Source organism: Lepisma saccharinum, chromosome 7 (genome assembly GCF_977018435.1).
Source record: "Lepisma saccharinum chromosome 7, izLepSacc3.1, whole genome shotgun sequence".
In the NCBI taxonomy this organism is placed as follows: Eukaryota; Metazoa; Arthropoda; class Insecta; order Zygentoma; family Lepismatidae; genus Lepisma; species Lepisma saccharinum.
Genome location: NC_139235.1, coordinates 21122296 through 21140532, shown reverse-complemented (window position 1 = coordinate 21140532; position 18237 = coordinate 21122296). Strand labels below are relative to the sequence as shown.

Sequence of the window (18237 nt, the reverse complement as noted above, 5' to 3'; positions counted from 1 at the left end):
AACGTGTCGTAAATTTTCGAACACCCGCCGCTGTAAAGTGGGTGTCACTGCGTTTCCGGCCCATTCAGCTCCGGGTCCCTCTCTTTTGTCCCGAGGAGCCTTCCTCGCGCAAGTATTAATTGGTGGGACAATGGCCGAAAGAGCCGTGACGTCACGCAGTAACTGGAGAAGGTGTGCGTTTCGATAAATCGATAACGCCCCACTCAATTTTGGCAGAGGCGGGAAAAAGTATTGAATATTGAAATTTATAGTTAGTGCGTGTGTCTCATCGTTGCGACTGGTTGTTTTCTTAATTGATTTGGCTGCCTTGAATTAGCGGGGTGAGAGTTAAATTCTTCTTGTTGGGCACCTTGTACGTGCATTTGTTTCATCAAGGATAATGGCGAGTTGCGTCTATGGTGCGTGGACTCATGGCGAATGGGGAGAACCAGCCTCATACTTAGGGATACCCAAAAAGGGAGAGACAGTGGCAATCAGGAACAACGAAAACAGCCATGCGCAGTAAGGAAAGGTGCAAAATGAGTTACACTGAAGAGAAGAAGCCGAAGAGTCAGAGATACCAAGGAAAGGTGGCCCCAGAGTCAGGGATACCGAGGAAAAGCGGCCGCAAAGTCAGGGATACCGAGGATAAGCGGCCGCAGAGTCAGGGATACCGAGGAAAGGGGGCCCGACAGTCAGGGATACCGAGGAAAGGGGGCCCGAGAGTCAGGGATACTGAGGAGAGGGGGCCCGAGAGTCAGGGATACCGAGGAGAGGGGGCCCGAGATTCGGATACTGAGGAGAGGTGGGCTGAGAGTCAGGGATACCGAGGAGAGGGGGCCCGAGAGTCAGGGATACTGAGGAGAGGGGCCCCGAGAGTCAGGGATACTGAGGAGAGGGGGCCCGAGAGTCAGGGATACTGTGGAGAGGGGGCCCGAGAGTCAGGGATACCGAGGAAAGAAGGCGACTTCAGAGTCAGGGATACCGATTAAAGAAGGCGACTTCAGAGTCAGGGATACCGAGGAAAGAAGGCGACTTCAGAGTCAGGGATACCGAGGAAAGGCGGCGGCCCCAGAGTCAGGGATACCGAGGAAAGGCGGCGGCCCCAGAGTCAGGGATACCGAGGAAAGAAGGCGACTTCAGAGTCAGGGATACCGAGGAAAGGCGGCGGCCCCAGAGTCAGGGATACCGAGGAAAGGCGGCGGCCACAGAGTCAGGGATACCGAGGAAAGAAGGCGGCCCCAGAGTCAGGGATACCGAGGAAAGGCGGCGGCCCCAGAGTCAGGGATACCGAGGAAAGAAGGCGACTTCAGTGTCAGGGATACCGAGGAAAGGCGGCGGCCCCAGAGTCAGGGATACCGAGGAAAGAAGGCGACTTCAGAGTCAGGGATACCGAGGAAAGGCGGAGGCCCCAGAGTCAGGGATACCGAGGAAAGGCGGCGGCCCCAGAGTCAGGGATACCGACGAAAGGCGGCGGCCCCAGAGTCAGGGATACCGAGGAAAGAAGGCGACTTCAGAGTCAGGGATACCGAGGAAAGGCGGCGGCCCCAGAGTCAGGGATACCGAGGAAAGGCGGCGGCCCCAGAGTCAGGGATACCGAGGAAAGAAGGCGACTTCAGAGTCAGGGATACCGAGGAAAGGCGGCGGCCCCAGAGTCAGGGATACCGAGGAAAGGCGGCGGCCCCAGAGTCAGGGATACCGAGGAAAGAAGGCGACTTCAGAGTCAGGGATACCGAGGAAAGGCGGCGGCCCCAGAGTCAGGGATACCGAGGAAAGGCGACGGTCCCAGAGTCAGGGATACCGAGGATAGGCAGCTTCAGAGTCAGGAGTACCGGGGTGAGGAAGATGTGTGGTCAGGGAAACCGATGAGAAGCAGAGGCTGGGCTATAATGTCAAAGATTAGAACAAAGTAAACTTTAATTTAGATACGTCACTACTTAAATGAATTTGTGTGCGCACGAGAGACAAACGAACAATATTCCAATCCCCAATAGTGTTGCCCACGGGACGAGACGGGACAGGCTTTTAAAAATTCGAGACGAGACGAGATTGATCATGTGTCCCTTTGACAAACGAATATTTTCGAGACGAGACAGCATTTCACAGCATTTCCACGAGACGAGACAGGCCAAAGCCTCGTCTCGTGGGCAACACTAATCCCCAAGTATCGTTTGATACCGGGACTGGACTAAGGCATGTTGGCAACACTGCAGGTTTCTGAAGGAGGAAGTGCAAAGATTTCTTCGCCTTTTCTCGCACATTTCTCTGGAGCAACTTCCAAAACTTTTCCCTGGTTTCAAGAACCCCTTCTCCTCCCACGTCTCCCCTGTCTTTTCTCGTTACATCGCCGTTATCAGGCAGGAACTCTTCACCAAGAAAAAAAAAACCTAGGAAAAGTAACAAGAGACCGCACGAAGAGAAGAGGAAACGTATATTCAGAAAGGAACTCACGCGGATTAATCATACATTTCTTTCGCGAGTATTCCGACATGTTACATATATCCCCCCAACTCCCTAATCCTTCTTAAGCAGGATTTGCATTTTAATTAAAAGCGAAGCAATGAAATGATAATCAAGTTGTGCTTTTTTCCTCCCCTCTCCTTCCTTCCGAAAATGACGTAGGTGGGAGGAAAAAGTGGGGATGTAGGGAAAGGCGGTTTGTACCAAAGAAACTGGAGAAAGGAGGGTTTGCCAATCCTTTTGTGGCACCCAGCTATGAATTAAGATCATCTTGGAGCAATGTTCATTTCGGCGTACGTGCACGGGCTTTTCGTTCTGGCAAGTTCGTGCCTTAAATGGAGAACTATGAAAAAGTAGGGAAAAAGTGAAAGTTGCTATCGGCTTGGACCCTCTGCTCGTATTTGCAAATAGAGATAATTTGAATAAAGAGACAAAAATTGACATCATTTCTTTGATGGCTAATTTTCTGATCTTGCTTCAATTAGCTTTCATCTTGAGTTCCCCCTCATTCCACCTTTCTAATTTTTTTTGAGCCTCCTCTTTTTTAATTTCTTTATTAGCCTCACGTTTTTCTTATCCGCCATGCTTTCATTTTCCAGTATATATTTGCTAGTCATTAGTGTCGTTTGATGTTCGTTTGTTTGTCTTTTCTTTTACGTATTTTAGTTAATTGCTCAGCAAAGTTGCCCGTCCGTTTGTTGTCGGACTTTCACGGACATACCCAATGCCAGTAGCGGATAGTTCAGTGTGCTACGACGCCAGGGGTTCCGGGTTCGAACCCAGGCTTGGGCTCTGTTAGTGTCCCTTCATTAATTTCACCATGAATCATCCTCATCGTCGCGATTAGTCAAAAGTGGCAGAAAATAACTAAAATAATCAGTCAAGTAAACAACTTAAGCAGCCATATTGGAAAATGGCGGCTACGGGGCGTTTTTGCCTGTAACATTCGAGTTGATGATTCGCTTTTAATTTTCTGTTTGTCTTGAATCTTTTTTGAAAGATATAGCCAGTGGCGCAACCACGTGGGGGGGGGGGGTACCTTGGACGGATTTCAATGCTTGGGAAGCAAACATTGACGGTCAACGGCACCTGCAGGGGACACAAAGGGACAATTGCCCCTCTCGATTTCAAATTTTATGCAAATAAAAACATATTTCTTGAAATGTTCTTGCTCGTTCGCTCGCAATACCTAGCTTTCTCATTTCTTTTATTATTAGTAGTAGTAGTAGTACGTTTGTCCTGCTATTCCCCCCCAGACAAAAAATCGTGGTTGCGCCTGGTCACTACAGTTTTCTCAAAAGTAGTGCTGAAAAATATTTCACTTTCGATAACTTGGTGTAGTGCTAAATATCACTTTCAGGCCCAAAGTAGAAGCAAACCAATCTCACAACCTTTACCTTGGTACACTGTAAGTTGTATTTCGACCTACTGTTTCCTTAAGAATTCGATACCAATGTAAAAATAAAACCAGCTGCACAAAATCGGTAAACAGCCCTTTCTCACACATGTAAAAATAACCATTAGGAAATGCATGAATTTGATACGAGACGTGTGATAAAAGTGCATCGCCTTGATCTTCTCTTACCTTCATTCTTCCACAGGTCCGGAATTTGGGAAAACTGCCGAGCCGCCTACGAGGACATCGTGAAACACTTAGAGAGGTGAGTACATGTTTCAGATGCTTAGCATGACTGTAAACAATGTGAGTGGGATCACAGGCAAAAGAACCTGCGCAGAACCGCGTGGTTTGTACATCGTACTCGCGCATGTAGGGGAGGGGTAGAGTGGGGCAGTCTTCTCTATGCTCCGAGCTGAACGGAAAGAGGGGAAGATGCGCGATGGCTGTATAGCACGTTACGTCAACCTGTCAGTCTCTGTGGTCGGCTTTTAGTTTTTGCTGTGGTGCACAAATATCAACAAAGCGAAGAGCAATGTTCCTACAGATTGCTTGGATTGTAACGCTCGAGAAAAGGGTAATAAGACAGGGAGAGGAGAGGGTTAAGTGTCCGTCTCAAATTACTCCAATCATATACCATTCTATTTTTTCCATCACAGCGGATATTCTTGCAGGGTAGGGTTTTGACCGAGACGGAACATGAACTTATTGACCAACCCTCGTACATATGTATTTTTTTTTTTAGATGTTCACAATTTCACGCGTACTTGTGTTCATTCATACCGTTGTGCCGACTGGAATTATTTCACCCTGCTCCACTTTTCTAGTCCTCCCCTTGCCCCGAAGCAAGGGTCTTTGGGCGGGAGGAAGAGGAAGGGGGATGATTTGTGCCGTCCCGCACCGACGTGTCACTGCTCATTAGTGACGTCATCAGAGAGTCCAACGAGTCGTGACACGGCGGGAAATCTCCGGGAAATCCCCGGGACTAAGTCCCACCGCGACACTGCATAAACAATTTTCTGGATGGGGACACATCGCCCTGACGTCCCGATAACTCATTTCAACATTTTCACGTTTTCGGGCAATCGGCTCTTGGGCTGCAACCGGGAGTTTTTTTTTGTTCTTGTTGTTGCTGATGTTTTTTTTTTTCAGGGAAGACTGAAGTCTTCTATTACGTATGTTTTGTATTTAATTGGGGAAAGGGTGGGCGGTAGTGAATGTTTGAATTCCATATGCAGAACGCAAAAGAGAGAAATATTCACGTGAACGTATTTTGGATTTGCAAGTGTTTTCACCACATGTCTCTAATTTGATAGAAAGGTCTGGCGAGTAGAGTGGATGCTGCCCATCCTGTCTAGTAACAGTTATGCATGTGCGCTGTTTTGTCGAAGTAAGCACCAACCATTGGCTCCGTGAAAATGACGTTAATAATGCCTTCGACCGAAGCGGCAAAGATATGGAACTGGCTTTAATAACTACTTGTTTCTTCGTTCCACCACCCCCTCACGTTCAAACCTCTGTTAACTGACGGGTCAATTAATGTATTTTTATGTCCTTAATTATTCATTCCGCAATAAACGGAAGGGGAAGACAATGGAGTTCGGAAGATGCTGTGATGTTTCCAGATTAACTCGAATCGTCTCTGGGAGGGAGATATTAAAGCAGAGATTTCTCGCGTCTCCGTGGAAAATTAATTGTCATCGCGGGATATGTTCCTGGGAGTCATCTGACGTTTGGATTCGGGTATCTTCTTCCCCCAGCTTCTTCCCTTACGTCACGTCCTTCCTCCCGTTTGTGAAGACCTTTTGGTTACTTTTAATGGCTGACGTAGCTTATGTTGTTTCTGCTGATGTTATTGTTAAAACTGGATGTAAGTGCCTTATTCTGTTAAGGCTGTGCAGAACTTAAACTAAACACATATAGATAGAATATACAGAAAAGTACCAAATTAATCTACGTAGTGCAACAGCTCTTTGAGATCCCAGGCCTACTAAGTGGCTTGTTATTGGGCGGGGCGTGGTCATCACTTAAGAGTCGAATCTGGTTTTCTACACCCGAGTTCCCGGTTTTTTGCCAAGTTGCTCTTCACTTGTTCTCAAGATACTGGGTAAACACGGCAATTTTGGGGGCTTCTATCCGAGGTTGAACCCGCACACAGAAAACTAAATGCATCATATCGATTGATGCACCAGAATGCATCGATTGATGTACTAAAGCGTGTTTTATGGCTTCTTCAAACAATCAGATTCACATTTGATGCATTTGGGTGCATTTTTGTACGTCGTGAAAGAAACACCAAAGTGCATCATTTGATTGAAGTGAGGATTTATTTCAGTCGAGATGAACTCCAATGCCTCAGTTGATGTTCCTTGATGCACCTTCCTGCATCTTTTTGGATGGTGCACTTAAACGTTTGGTCTGAGCTACAAAGTTTCTGAAAAGGTAAGGTAAAGTTTCCCGTGCATATAGCACCTTGCCATGAAGGCACATTTAGGAAACGTTGGGGTAGGGCCCCACACATTCTCGATCTCGGCCGTTTTGGAAGTGATGTGATCAGCACCACGCTCCAGTCGCCTTTACCAGCTAGGGTTGCCGCCAGACACCCATAGGCTGGGTGAGCCCGGAGCCGCTTAATGCGTGGACAAGGCCGGAAAAATTCAGACCTTAGATCCACCCAATCCGGGAATCGAACACGGGTCGTGGCAGTCAGACGCCCTAATGACTATACTACCTGAATGTGAACATACATAATATGGTTGTGATTTTGAAATCTCAAGAGTTCAGACCTGTATACTTCCGCAACTGTGCAAGTAAAAAGAAATAATCACATGAAAACATATAAATAGCATACGGCTAGCAACACTGATTCTTGCCCCCTGAGAATTGAGTAAAAATGACATTTCGGCCAAGGAGCGACTGTGTTGATCAAGTTCCCCCGCTTAGGAAAATACTCTTGGATTATAAAAACCCGGAGGAAAGGAGCGACGGAAAACGAAATTGGAGGGGGGAAAGAGGATGACCGCACTTATTAATGGAAACAGCAGATGACAAGTGAAAGATGATGCTAGGAATGTTGATGAGGAACTAAGAATAAGAGGGAAAGAAGGACTCGAGAAAGGGAGGCGCTAATGATGAAAACTGCTGCGAGACGGCGACAAGTGAACGGGGGGGGGGGGGGAAGGTTCCAAATTTGTAGAAGCTTAATAATCCCCTCCCCCTATGCCTCAGCGGGGGAAGTTTTGTTTAACCGAAGTTCCTTCGCAAAGCTTTTACATGTTTGGGGGGCTTCGTGTCGATTCTGTGTGAGTGCATTTTCGTTCCCATCTCTAGCTGCCAAAATGGCGGATGGTACCCCAAAAAAACTAATAGTTCACTTCGTTATAAATGAAAATATTGGCATATCGGAAGGCTTGTTCTTCAAGTTGACTATAAAGTTCGGGCACCGTTTCAACAAATCATTACCCAGCAACTGTACAAGCCGGCCAGCGTAACTCGCTACGAAGCTCGGATTCCTACATTCGACACCCATACCGATTGCAACTCCAACTGGCGGTTGAACTTGATGGCTATTTCTGGCGCGTCATGTCCCCCAATCATTTCCGGGGGCGTGTGGCCCGATGGGGGTGTCAACAAACTCGGTTGCGAAGTAAAACCCGAAGGCAAAACATCGCTCTCCCGAAGCAACGTTTGCCAAGCGTACTTCTGTTTGTGCAAGTTGTTTGGCAACATGTGGTGGACCCAACGCTCATTTGTTTCGTCCTGCGAACAACGTTCGGTACCTTGTGGCTCGAAAATGCCCGACCTCAGTCGAAGAAAATTCAACTGATCGCCGATTCGCTGCTTCCCAGCCGCCAGTTGGAGTTGCATTCATCAGTTCATCTTTCATCATCGTCGTCGCGATTAGCCCAAGAACAGAGTGACGTAAAAATAACCAGAGTAGATATAGAACAATATACGACACAGGACAGCGCTACCATTCTGGAAGCTTTCCGCACTCAATACACCTTACGTTAGCCCATTGTGACAAGAAAATTGTTGTGTTGCCATCATATAGTGGACGACAACTTGCAAAAGGCAACATTGCATTCTTTCCTATGGTTCAAACGTAACGAGATATTAAAATATTAACGCGACTTTATGTACAGTGACCGGCAATAAAGATGGGTCATAGATCCTGAAGTAGTAGTCCCTCCAAGGCGTTGTGTGTGTGTTCTCAAACTGTACGGCGATAAGTAGATTTCATTAGCAAATTTCCAATGGCAATTTACCATCGCAGTAGTAGTTAGGCAACAAACATAACAGGGATCTAGGTGACTCATTTTTTTTTGCTGGTGTGTGTACACCCTGTATTTTATTATTTCACGACGTTTCTTTCTCTCTCTACGACGATGACGGATGATGAACTGGCGAAACCGAGGAGGATTTGAACCCAAGACCTTTTGACTCCGTATCACTCGAAATATTGCACGTGTTGACAGGGCTACGGAGAAGTGACTGTGCCGTCCGCTGCGAGTGAAGTTTAGCGTGGAAGATTCGTCCTCGGAACGTCACAGGTTCAAATCCAGCGGTTAACACAACTTGAATGAGAGTTTTGCGTGGGTTTTCGCAATCACTCCAGTCACACAGTCCTAACCTATAATGTATAGACATTTGTTCACAATGGTTCCTTCTGTTGCGGTCTACGAACCACTAGATTGGGTGTTGGATAAGGTAAATATGCTATCATATGTAAATAGCCATCCCACATTTATTGTTTGTCCGAAAATTTCAATTCCCCTGGCAACACTAGTTTAAGTGTTAAGAGCAAATAAACTGGGGATAATTGTTAAATACATCGACTGTAACTGCGAACCTTATTCGCGCAAAAGTAGACATTTCTAATAGATTAAGCGTCCTCATCACCTCCAGAAACAGTTCATGCGCCTTTTTGCTTCGCAGGGGGGTTGCAGGCTCTCCTCCCCTAGAAAGTAAATTTCTTCTCTAATTGACGACAATTTCGATCGTTTTCGGCAAGCGAGTTCATTTTCGACTCGGGAATGGTTCATTGGGTCGTGAACAGTTCTCTTAAATAGCTGATTCACGCTTTCGAAGGACAAACGGAGCCCGCTTGGCGGAGGAATAGAACCTTAAGCACACTCGTAGATTGCCCCAGATTGCCTTCCGGGTCTCGCAATCAACTCCTCCCTTCCCCTGATGGACTCTCCACGCTCCTGTGATGATTCGGTGTGGAGGGATGGGACTGGGAAACTCTGGAAGTAGGAACGACACAGAACGTGGATGGAGCATGTTTTAATTAGGACAAGCTGGGATACAAGCTGCGTTAGTAAATTTATAAGATTTGGCTCGGATACAAGCTGCGTTAGGAAATTTATAAGATTTGGCTCGGATATAAGCTGCGTTAGGAAATTTATAACATTTAGCTCGGATATAAGCTGTGTTAGGAAATTTATAAGATTTGGCCATTTTTACAACCTTGGTAGGTGTGTGTGTGTAAAGTTTTTCTCCGGACAAGACCGGGACAAAGTTTTAAAAAAAATCCGAAATTTGAGACTGGAAATGCTAAAGATATCCCGATGATATAGTTTCACCTTAAGTGGTCCTTTTCCTATTTATGTATTAATGGGTAGTAGTCACAGTTAATGAACATCCCTATATACCATACAAAAATATCCTGTCTGCTAAAAGAACATTTAGTTTCCTTGTTTGTTGGAGAGTGGCTATAAGTGGAAAGGGCTGGTCGACTGGGAGGGTTGGATGTCCGCCATCCTAGCCCCTCTGATACTGTCACTGTATTACTGAATCGAAAACTGCCTTGCAATCAAGGGGTCCCGGATTCGATACCCGGTGGAGGCACATAGTGGTTCGGATTACACTTTAAACTGTAGGTCCAGTCTCTCGATTAGCCTTACTGTGCATAAAGTGGACTTAAAACACTAAATCAACCAATCAATCGAAATCTGCCATATTATAGTGCAGAAGGCGTCGAGATTGTAGCACGTATAATACAGTAAGGACACTTCTGGGTTGTAACATTTAGATTTTCAACCCACATGACCGTTCGAAATTTCTAGCCTGTTCCGGATCCCGAAAATTATAAAGTCGACATTTTCTAGTGGCTTCTTGCAGCACGATGCATGATCAGAGCATGGAGACCCGTCAGTGCTGCTATCTGTTGTTGTTTTTTTCTTGCACATCGACATCACCTTTCCTTTTCATGCAACTTCTCAGCTATCCTCACTCATCTGATACTAGGTCAACATAGATTTATTATTCCCACCGTGGATCTAGCCCAGAATCTCTCTTCTGGAGAGAAAACGACACGGCTACACAGGAATCAAAATTTGGGTCTGGATTCAGAATATGTGTAATCTTAGCTTTACATAGCAGTACGTAATTAACTACTACTTTTACTTTTTATATCGTTGGAGGACTATTAACTAATTTCGACCCGTAACGCATCCTTAAGTGATTCCAAGAATGACATTGGATGACGTAGAATGTTTCATGTTTGTGGAACATGTCATTTAGATTATGGTGAAATCATATTAAAAACATGAACATTTCAGATGGATTCAAAATTTGCAACTTCTACGAGTAAGGGTAGACGATGTTTAATTTGGTGCCTCTCCCAAATTAGCATATCGACATTCAAGCCAAGAAATACTCTTACCACATCCGTAACCACCCACGGGAAAGCTACTTCAATAGAGAAGCCAGCCAATGTGTAGTTATTTCACACTATCACGAGTGTCAGCGAAATGAAGGGATCTTTTAACGTCTTCGGCCTAATTTGCGCTTGCATTTCTCCCACCCTGCTCCATCCATCTTTCCCTCAAGATGCTGCAGATGTGCTACTGCATGGATCAAGATTGGATGCTTGTTTAGGCAATGCTGATATGTTTTTGGGATCAGCCCCTGGTGATGACACGTGTGTTGAAATGCGAGGACACTGCCACGTGCAGGTTAGAGTCAGCATAATCAACGCTCGTTGATTGGCTGGTAATACTAGTTCTTCCAAGTTTTATCAGATATCATTCTTCAAACTTCTGGTTTTGCAGAGGTAGGGGACATTTATCTGCTATCATAGTGCAGGATACTGTTGTTTGCGAGAAAAGAATGGTTTGGAAAGTAGAAGAGTTCCTAAAATACTATATCTCAACGGATCTCCAATAACTAGCAACTTCAGATGTATACCCTCTTTTTATCCTGGAGTTATAAAGAAACTTCGTTACAAATCAATACACGATCGCTATATTCTGAGCATTCCAATTTTGTTAATCCTACAGATCTCTTACCATCATATTTCCCAACAAGAATCCTGTGAACTCCTCTTTCGTCTCCCATTCGTGCCACATGGCCTGCCCACCTAAGTCTTCTTGATTTAATCATTCTAATAATATCTGGACATGAATACAAGTTATGCACTTCTAAATTATGTAACCTTCTCCACTCACCTGTCTCCTCATCCCTTTCAGGTCCAAATATTTTCCTAAGGATCTTATTTTCAAATACTCTCAATTTATGTTCCTCTTTCAATGTAAGGGACCAAGTTTCACACCCATATAATACTACAGGCAAAATTACTGTTTTGTATATTTTAACTTTTAGTTTCTTAGATATTAAACGAGAAGACAAAAGTTTATGAAGAGAGAAGTAACATGCATTTCCTGAAATAATCGATGAAATTTTTATAGATCGCTTTTCTAACTCTGTAGGTTAATCGCGACGTTGAGAATGAATTATGAACTGATGAAATGCATGATGGGACGTAGCGCGCCGTGTCAACTACTCCCTACGGAGGTCGGTTAAATTAATGTAAGTTACGTAAGGGAAACGTAATCTGGACGGTTTATGACCTGATGTCAGCAGCTATAAGGAAGAATAGCTGAATTATCATCTCACGATATGGACCACACCGATTTAGTAGTGGTGACGTCGTCGTTTTGCGATTATGGAGTATCGAGTTCAATACCCGGCGGAGGCACGTAGTGGATCGGACGCCACTTTAAAACTATAGGCCCAGCCCCAATTACCCTTTATGTGTATGAATTGGACTTAAAATCCAAGCGAATCAATCAGTTACCTCACGATATAACCGAACATTAGGGAATCTATTGGTACACGGATATCAGTATAGTTTAGTCAAATGATACTTGGGTAAAGTTAGAGATAGATTCTAAAGAAAGCAAAATGGTTGGACAATTACGTCGAGTCCTTCCCGGTCATCTCAACAACAGATGTGCTTTATCAACATCGTTATCTTATTATTGGACAAGATTTTTGTCGGCGGCATAGAAAAACACCACGAAACACGTGTTCTCTGTCACGGGACACATTTCAATTTAATGCACGAAGATCACCATATATCCTCGCACCGTCAACAACGCTACTCTCGCTCTCCTCTTCAAAATCTGGCACCACCCACTCCCGGCGTATGGAATACCTCACATAGCTGGCCGTACACTGATCACTCCCAAGACCTCATCCTTGCCAAAGAGGAAAGGCAAGGAAAAACAAGGAGGAAGGGAGAAAGAGTTACTGAAGATTGTTTCAGCTGGCCGTCCCAAAAATCCCTTCTTCACAGCCAACAGAGCATATAACAACTTCTGTTTCCCCATCTTTCGTCTCCCGGTAGCTATTTTCTGTGTTTTAATTTTTCACAAGTGCACATCCTCCGTGATAGATTATAATAAGGTTCTCAACGATCCTGCGTGGAGGCATGGGAACGGTTTCAGGGGGAGGAGAAGAATGAGCCAGGCACCTACCACAACACACACACACACACATACGGAACACAAGTTCCTCTTCCTTCCCGAGTCCTCCTCCCTCTCATCCAGCCAGCCAGAACCTGGTGACAGGGGGGACGAAGCCAATGATGATTAATGGGATATTTTAATAACTCGGAAATATATTAACTTTGGCACATTCTGCTGGAAGCCATTAGGATCCGGGATGGAAGCGAGTTGGCTGGCTCAGGCATTCCATATCATGAAGACTCTCCCTTCTCTCTCACTTTTCTTTGGAATCTTTTACACTTTCCCATGAAGACCAGGAAAAAATCAATGTGGCAATTTCAGCTGAAAATGCTGTTTCTGTAAACGACCTGCTGTACAGTGAAAGTTAGTGCATCCAGTATCAAAACGTACTGTACGCAACTTTGAATTGCTGTATTCGCTTCGTATGTATAACTTGTACTTGATTGGCCTGTCAGCTAGAACGTACGTTTGTCAGTGTATTCCTCTTTGAGCTGGCTGTGAAAAAATACTTCAAACTGTTCTTTGTACGTTTGCGGTTTTGGTGCGTTTGTATGTTTTGTGAAGAAAGTGTGTTGTTTTATGTTGTTCGATTCCTTGATTAGCTGCAAAATATATCTTATATATTTCACAAGGTTCTGAGAGAAGATATTTGCTGAGAAATTCTTACAAATGTATATTCACGTTTTATAAGGCAATTTTTGTAAGAATTGAATACAAATTGAAGTTCAAGAACGTTGCAAGTTTCGATAGGATACTTCCTAGTTACAAAACTTTGTAGGCAACGTATGCATTATACTCTCAGGCAGCACCCAGTTCATATATGGCAAGCACAACACACATGCACAATACACATAGTTCCTGCCAGTAGCGTACGCAGGATTTCATCAAGGGGGGTGTTATCTCGAAAACTTTCTACAAATTCACATTACCATTGTTTTATTATACTTTAATTAATTAATAATAATAATAAATTAATTAATAATTCTTATAATTAATTAATTAGTTTAATTACTACTAATGCAGCTGCTATTTATGAAAGAAATAGAACAAAATTACAATTCTTTTGTTTCAAAATAATTGTCTAGTCAACGGTTATTTGTATATGATAAGTGAGACATTTTAAGTGTGAAGAAAATCCATAAAAACAAGCAAATATATTAAATTTATTGAAATAATCGAAATATGAAACTCATTCAAGGAGCCGCGCTGGTCTAGTCTGACAACTTCGTGGGATATCCGGGTTCGATTCCCGGAATTGGTTGGAGTTTATCCAGCCTTGTCTCCGCACCCAGCCTATGGGTATCTGAGAGCAACCTTGGGGGATGAAGGCTGTCGGAGCATGGTGCTGATCACATCACCTGCAAAATAGTTCGAGATCAAGAATCTTTGGGGCCCACCACACCACTATGTGTGACTTCATGGCACGGTGCTATATACACGGGGGAATTTACATTACCTTTACCTATGGAACTCACCCAGGGTGATGATGAAGCGCGAGAATACATGTTGCTAAATTCCACTGAGTCTATGTTTTCGTTGTAAAGTAAGTTTATAGACATTCCAACACATTTATCCCTTCTAGGTGATTCACAAAAGACTTCTTCGACATTATTTAATGATGTGGATGTAGACTCAGCATCACTTGAGAGTTCACAAGGGGATGTGAAATCAGTACCGGGAAGAACGTTTGCAATAAGGACGAAGCAAGGAATTTTCACAATTCTCGCAAGAGTCACTGCGCGACTTTTTGCAAAAGAAAATTGCAAAATTGAACTCTGCGGCCGCTTAGATTGTGTTTGGAATGTTGTGTTTTTCTTCATGCTGCATGGGAATAATAATCCAAATTATTATTATTATTATTATTACTGTCGCAGATCTTTGACTGTGATAAATTAGCCATTTTTATTTTTTTCTACAGCATTTTCCATAATATTTCAAGAGCTCAAGGGGGGGGGTTAAACCCGGTAACCCCCCCTTGCGTACGCCACTGGTTCCTGCCATCTAGTTCAAGAGGAATGCGGTCGATGCTTTGAGGAGTACCCATTCCAGACAATATCAGGAACCAGGAAATTTAATGTCTACAAGATCTCTGTAATCTGCCACGGGAATCTGTGGAGAAAACAATTTCTCTGCACAAGGAGTGACTCGAGAGGTTACAGCCAAAGCACACGTGAAAGGGATTGCATGGAAGGGGCAACGTGACTGCAGCTACTGCCTGTTTGCACTAGCGTCCACTTCATTGCTCCATCCAAACACCTTTCTCCCTACTCTACAGTTATGTGCTGAGTTGCTTCACAGACTGACTACTGGACAGCCTGTGGAGCTTAAGCTCCTGGCATTTATTAAAGCTTCAACTTCATATCATCATTTGCTTCAATAATGTACTTCCGGGAAATGCCAGCCACGATATTTTAACAGGTAACGCTGTCGCTTTCAACACAGGCGAGGGCTACTCATCAGAGGAAATGAAATATATTAACTTCTCGTATTTACACTTCGCAGTGAGCGTTGTGGGAATCACTTGGTTTCACATGTGGAGATAATTCCTATGTGCTGCCATCTAGTGCCATTTTCGAAAACCACATCAGAACTGTCCATGACGGTAATCATGTCATCATTTCCACAGACTCTCGACATTTAGTGGATTGTGTTTGTATGTCGGCCACTCGAACTACCCCACATTCTACCGAAAAAAAAAAACCCTTTTGCTCAAACACTCGGCTAATTTCAGTCGAGAGGTGGCAATTGATGCCGCGCTGAAACGTAGCCCTTGTGGCGCCGGGAGCCCTCCAGGCCTCTCTCTCCCTCTCTGAATAAACAAAACAATAACGCGGAAATGGAGAACTGGAGGAAGAGCAGAGAAACATGCAATTGTAACGAAAACATCCGTTTGCATTTCCGAGCCGCGTCTTCCGACACAGAGAGATTGGAGCTCCTGAGCGGATGCTGGGATTTTCTCAGCACCATCCCATCTCTTCCCATCCCCCCTCCATCTCCGAGCTCCACAAGTCAGATAATCTGGCGTTACACTTTTTCCTTTCTCGCTCAACTGTTTTCTTCTCATTTCGTTTCGGTTCCGACTCCATTCATCCTTAAACCCATCCCCGCCGAAGTGTTGCCATACGTGTCGATTTGTCCCTATCGTGTCATTCTATAGAATGAAGGGATCTGAACCAAAAGGTTAACCAGTTAATCGATGGGGTGATGTAAACTACTCATCATTCATCCTTGATGGTAAAGCACTCTCTGCTCGTGGTGAGCTTGATGGTAAGGCGCTAGAGGTACTAAATTTACACACTTGAATGGCAACACATGACACTTGAGTTTCACACCCCTAAAGATTGGATCAGAATGGGTAATGTAAGGATATACCTGTCTCTGTACTGCAACTGAAGATCTGCCGTGAGAGGTTATGCCTGTGACTGTACGTAGAGTCTGACTTGCGACTAGCGTTAACACGCTCTCCCTAGAACCTCCTCCTCTCTCTCTATTCAATATAAACTTGCTCCTCAATAACTGAATTGGAACTGCCCTCAAACTCTCTGCCTCCCAGACATTTATTGCAATTCAATTTAATAAACAAATGCACAGTCAGGCCTGTAGCCTCTTCCTGGATTTCGTCTGTTTACAGCTGATGACCAGGAAGAGCTTCAGTGCTGTCTGACACTGCATTCCTGTGATGTTTCTGAATATTTCCTGATTGGAAAACGATGGTTGAATGACTGGAAGTTGGAGTTCGTTCTCCATAATAATTAAAAGATACTACGGATCGTTACGATGTCCCTCTCCGGAAAAGAATTCCCTTTTGAATTCGTCTTTATGTGTGATCCAATCTTATAGGGATACCATTTATTATAAAAATAAAAAACGAAAACAAAAATAAAATGCCGAAAACAAGAAAATAATAAAGTAAAAACCATGAACCTATCCAAAGTGAATATCCTATAAACCCACTGACCCACAAAAACATATAACACAATGCATTATTTCTGCTGAATAAGTGAGTGGATCAGCGTAAAATAACATAACGCATGCATTTGTTGATGTAGAGACCTGACGTCACATGGCGTCGACCGTCAAAACACACTCATTCACGTCAGAGCGTGACCAGCCTCTTGCGACACAAGACGTATTTGTCTACACGAGACAGTCATTGCACCATTTGAAGTTAAGAGACTCGAAATTACATAATAAATTTGCGTTAACATTAAATTATAGATACTAATAGCCTTCCTTCACCGTAAATAATGTGGAGCACTGAATAAGAAATAAATCGAAGCACTTGTATAAATACATAATTCGTTGCACCTGTGTTGCTAGTAATTTTTGGTTACTAGGGTCAACACGTATGCCGAATATTGCGAACTGAGTTTATCGCACATAAATATAATCGTAGCATGTATCACTATAGTTTTCCTGTATTATTATTATCGATGGATCACCGTCTTTATTTTTATATTAACAATATATATTTACTTATTTATCTCCGTCCTTTACTATGAAATATGTACACACTCATATATAACACATGAATTAATAATTGAAGTAGAAATAATACTTAAGCATCGCAATTGTTACACCTTTTGTCCATGCATATCAATGTTGTATTTATTCTTCTATGAAAATTGTTCGTTGATAATTCCATAAACATGCATTGAACACACGCTGAGAGTGAAAAGTCCAACATCTTTGACCTCGATGTCGTTCACCTAAGGTACGATGAACAAATGAATCGTAACATTGTCCATTTAGGATAATCATCCTTTATTCCAGACACGATGTTCAGCTCAGATTGACTATACTTCGTGGAATTTTACTGTACCTGAGAGTACAGTACCACTACGTTCTGCCACACTGTACTTGTGTGGAATGTACTGATGAAAGTCGGACAACCCAGATTGTACATTTCCTTCTGTCTGTCACTGAATGAACATCTTCCCTGTAGAGTTCTGCTGTCTGCGTTTCTCGTACTTGCACTTTGGGAAGGGATAATTTGGGGAAGTTCAAACTTAAGGGTAGAAAAGTGATTTCTTCTGGCAATGAGAATTGTTCTGCACTGGAATATTGATGAATACATTTTGCTGCTGAGTGTATCATGTAACGACCAATGGCAATGGCTATCATGAGGGATTTTTCTGTTAAATGTAAGGTCGGATTTTAAGACATCGTTTCGAAGCCGTGTGTCGTGTAGCCATCATCAGATTAATTCCACCATATTTTCAAAATGAGTGGACAATTTGCTAGCTTCAAGTATGGTGTTGTGGAATTCTAAAGCCTTGTAAACATATCCGCATGAATGGAATGCTCTGCCGATAAATCTAATATGTATTTTTTCAAAACTTGCACGATAATTTACACATTCTGCATAAAGTGTTGATGGATATGGGTCAATTTTTAAGTTGATTTTTATTGATTGGTCGCTTTCCAAAGTTTCAATATTATTCGCGACGATGATGATGAAATAGCTGGGATAGCTGGGACACACATACACAGCGTGTCGCGCTTCTCGCTACGCCAGGGAGGCCGAGCACTAGCAGAGAGTTAGACTCGCCATCTCGTCACAAAAGGTTCGTTTTGTATTTCATCTCTACCCTAATCATAGCTCCCGCGTTGACTACTGGTTAGCACACACGCATTTGGTGCGAG

General features: G+C 43.7%; 1 protein-coding gene across 4 annotated transcripts in view; it reads left to right on the top strand.

The window, feature by feature from the left end:
• The window catches only part of dac (dachshund family transcription factor), a 459147-nt gene that overhangs the window by 240320 nt on the left and 200590 nt on the right, over positions 1-18237 (top strand). For all 4 annotated transcript variants that reach the window (XM_083125063.1, XM_083125064.1, XM_083125065.1 and 1 more), the window contains exon 4: positions 4041-4100. In XM_083125063.1, the coding sequence (XP_082981189.1) occupies positions 4041-4100 (60 nt within the window). The remainder of the gene's footprint in view (positions 1-4040; positions 4101-18237) is intronic.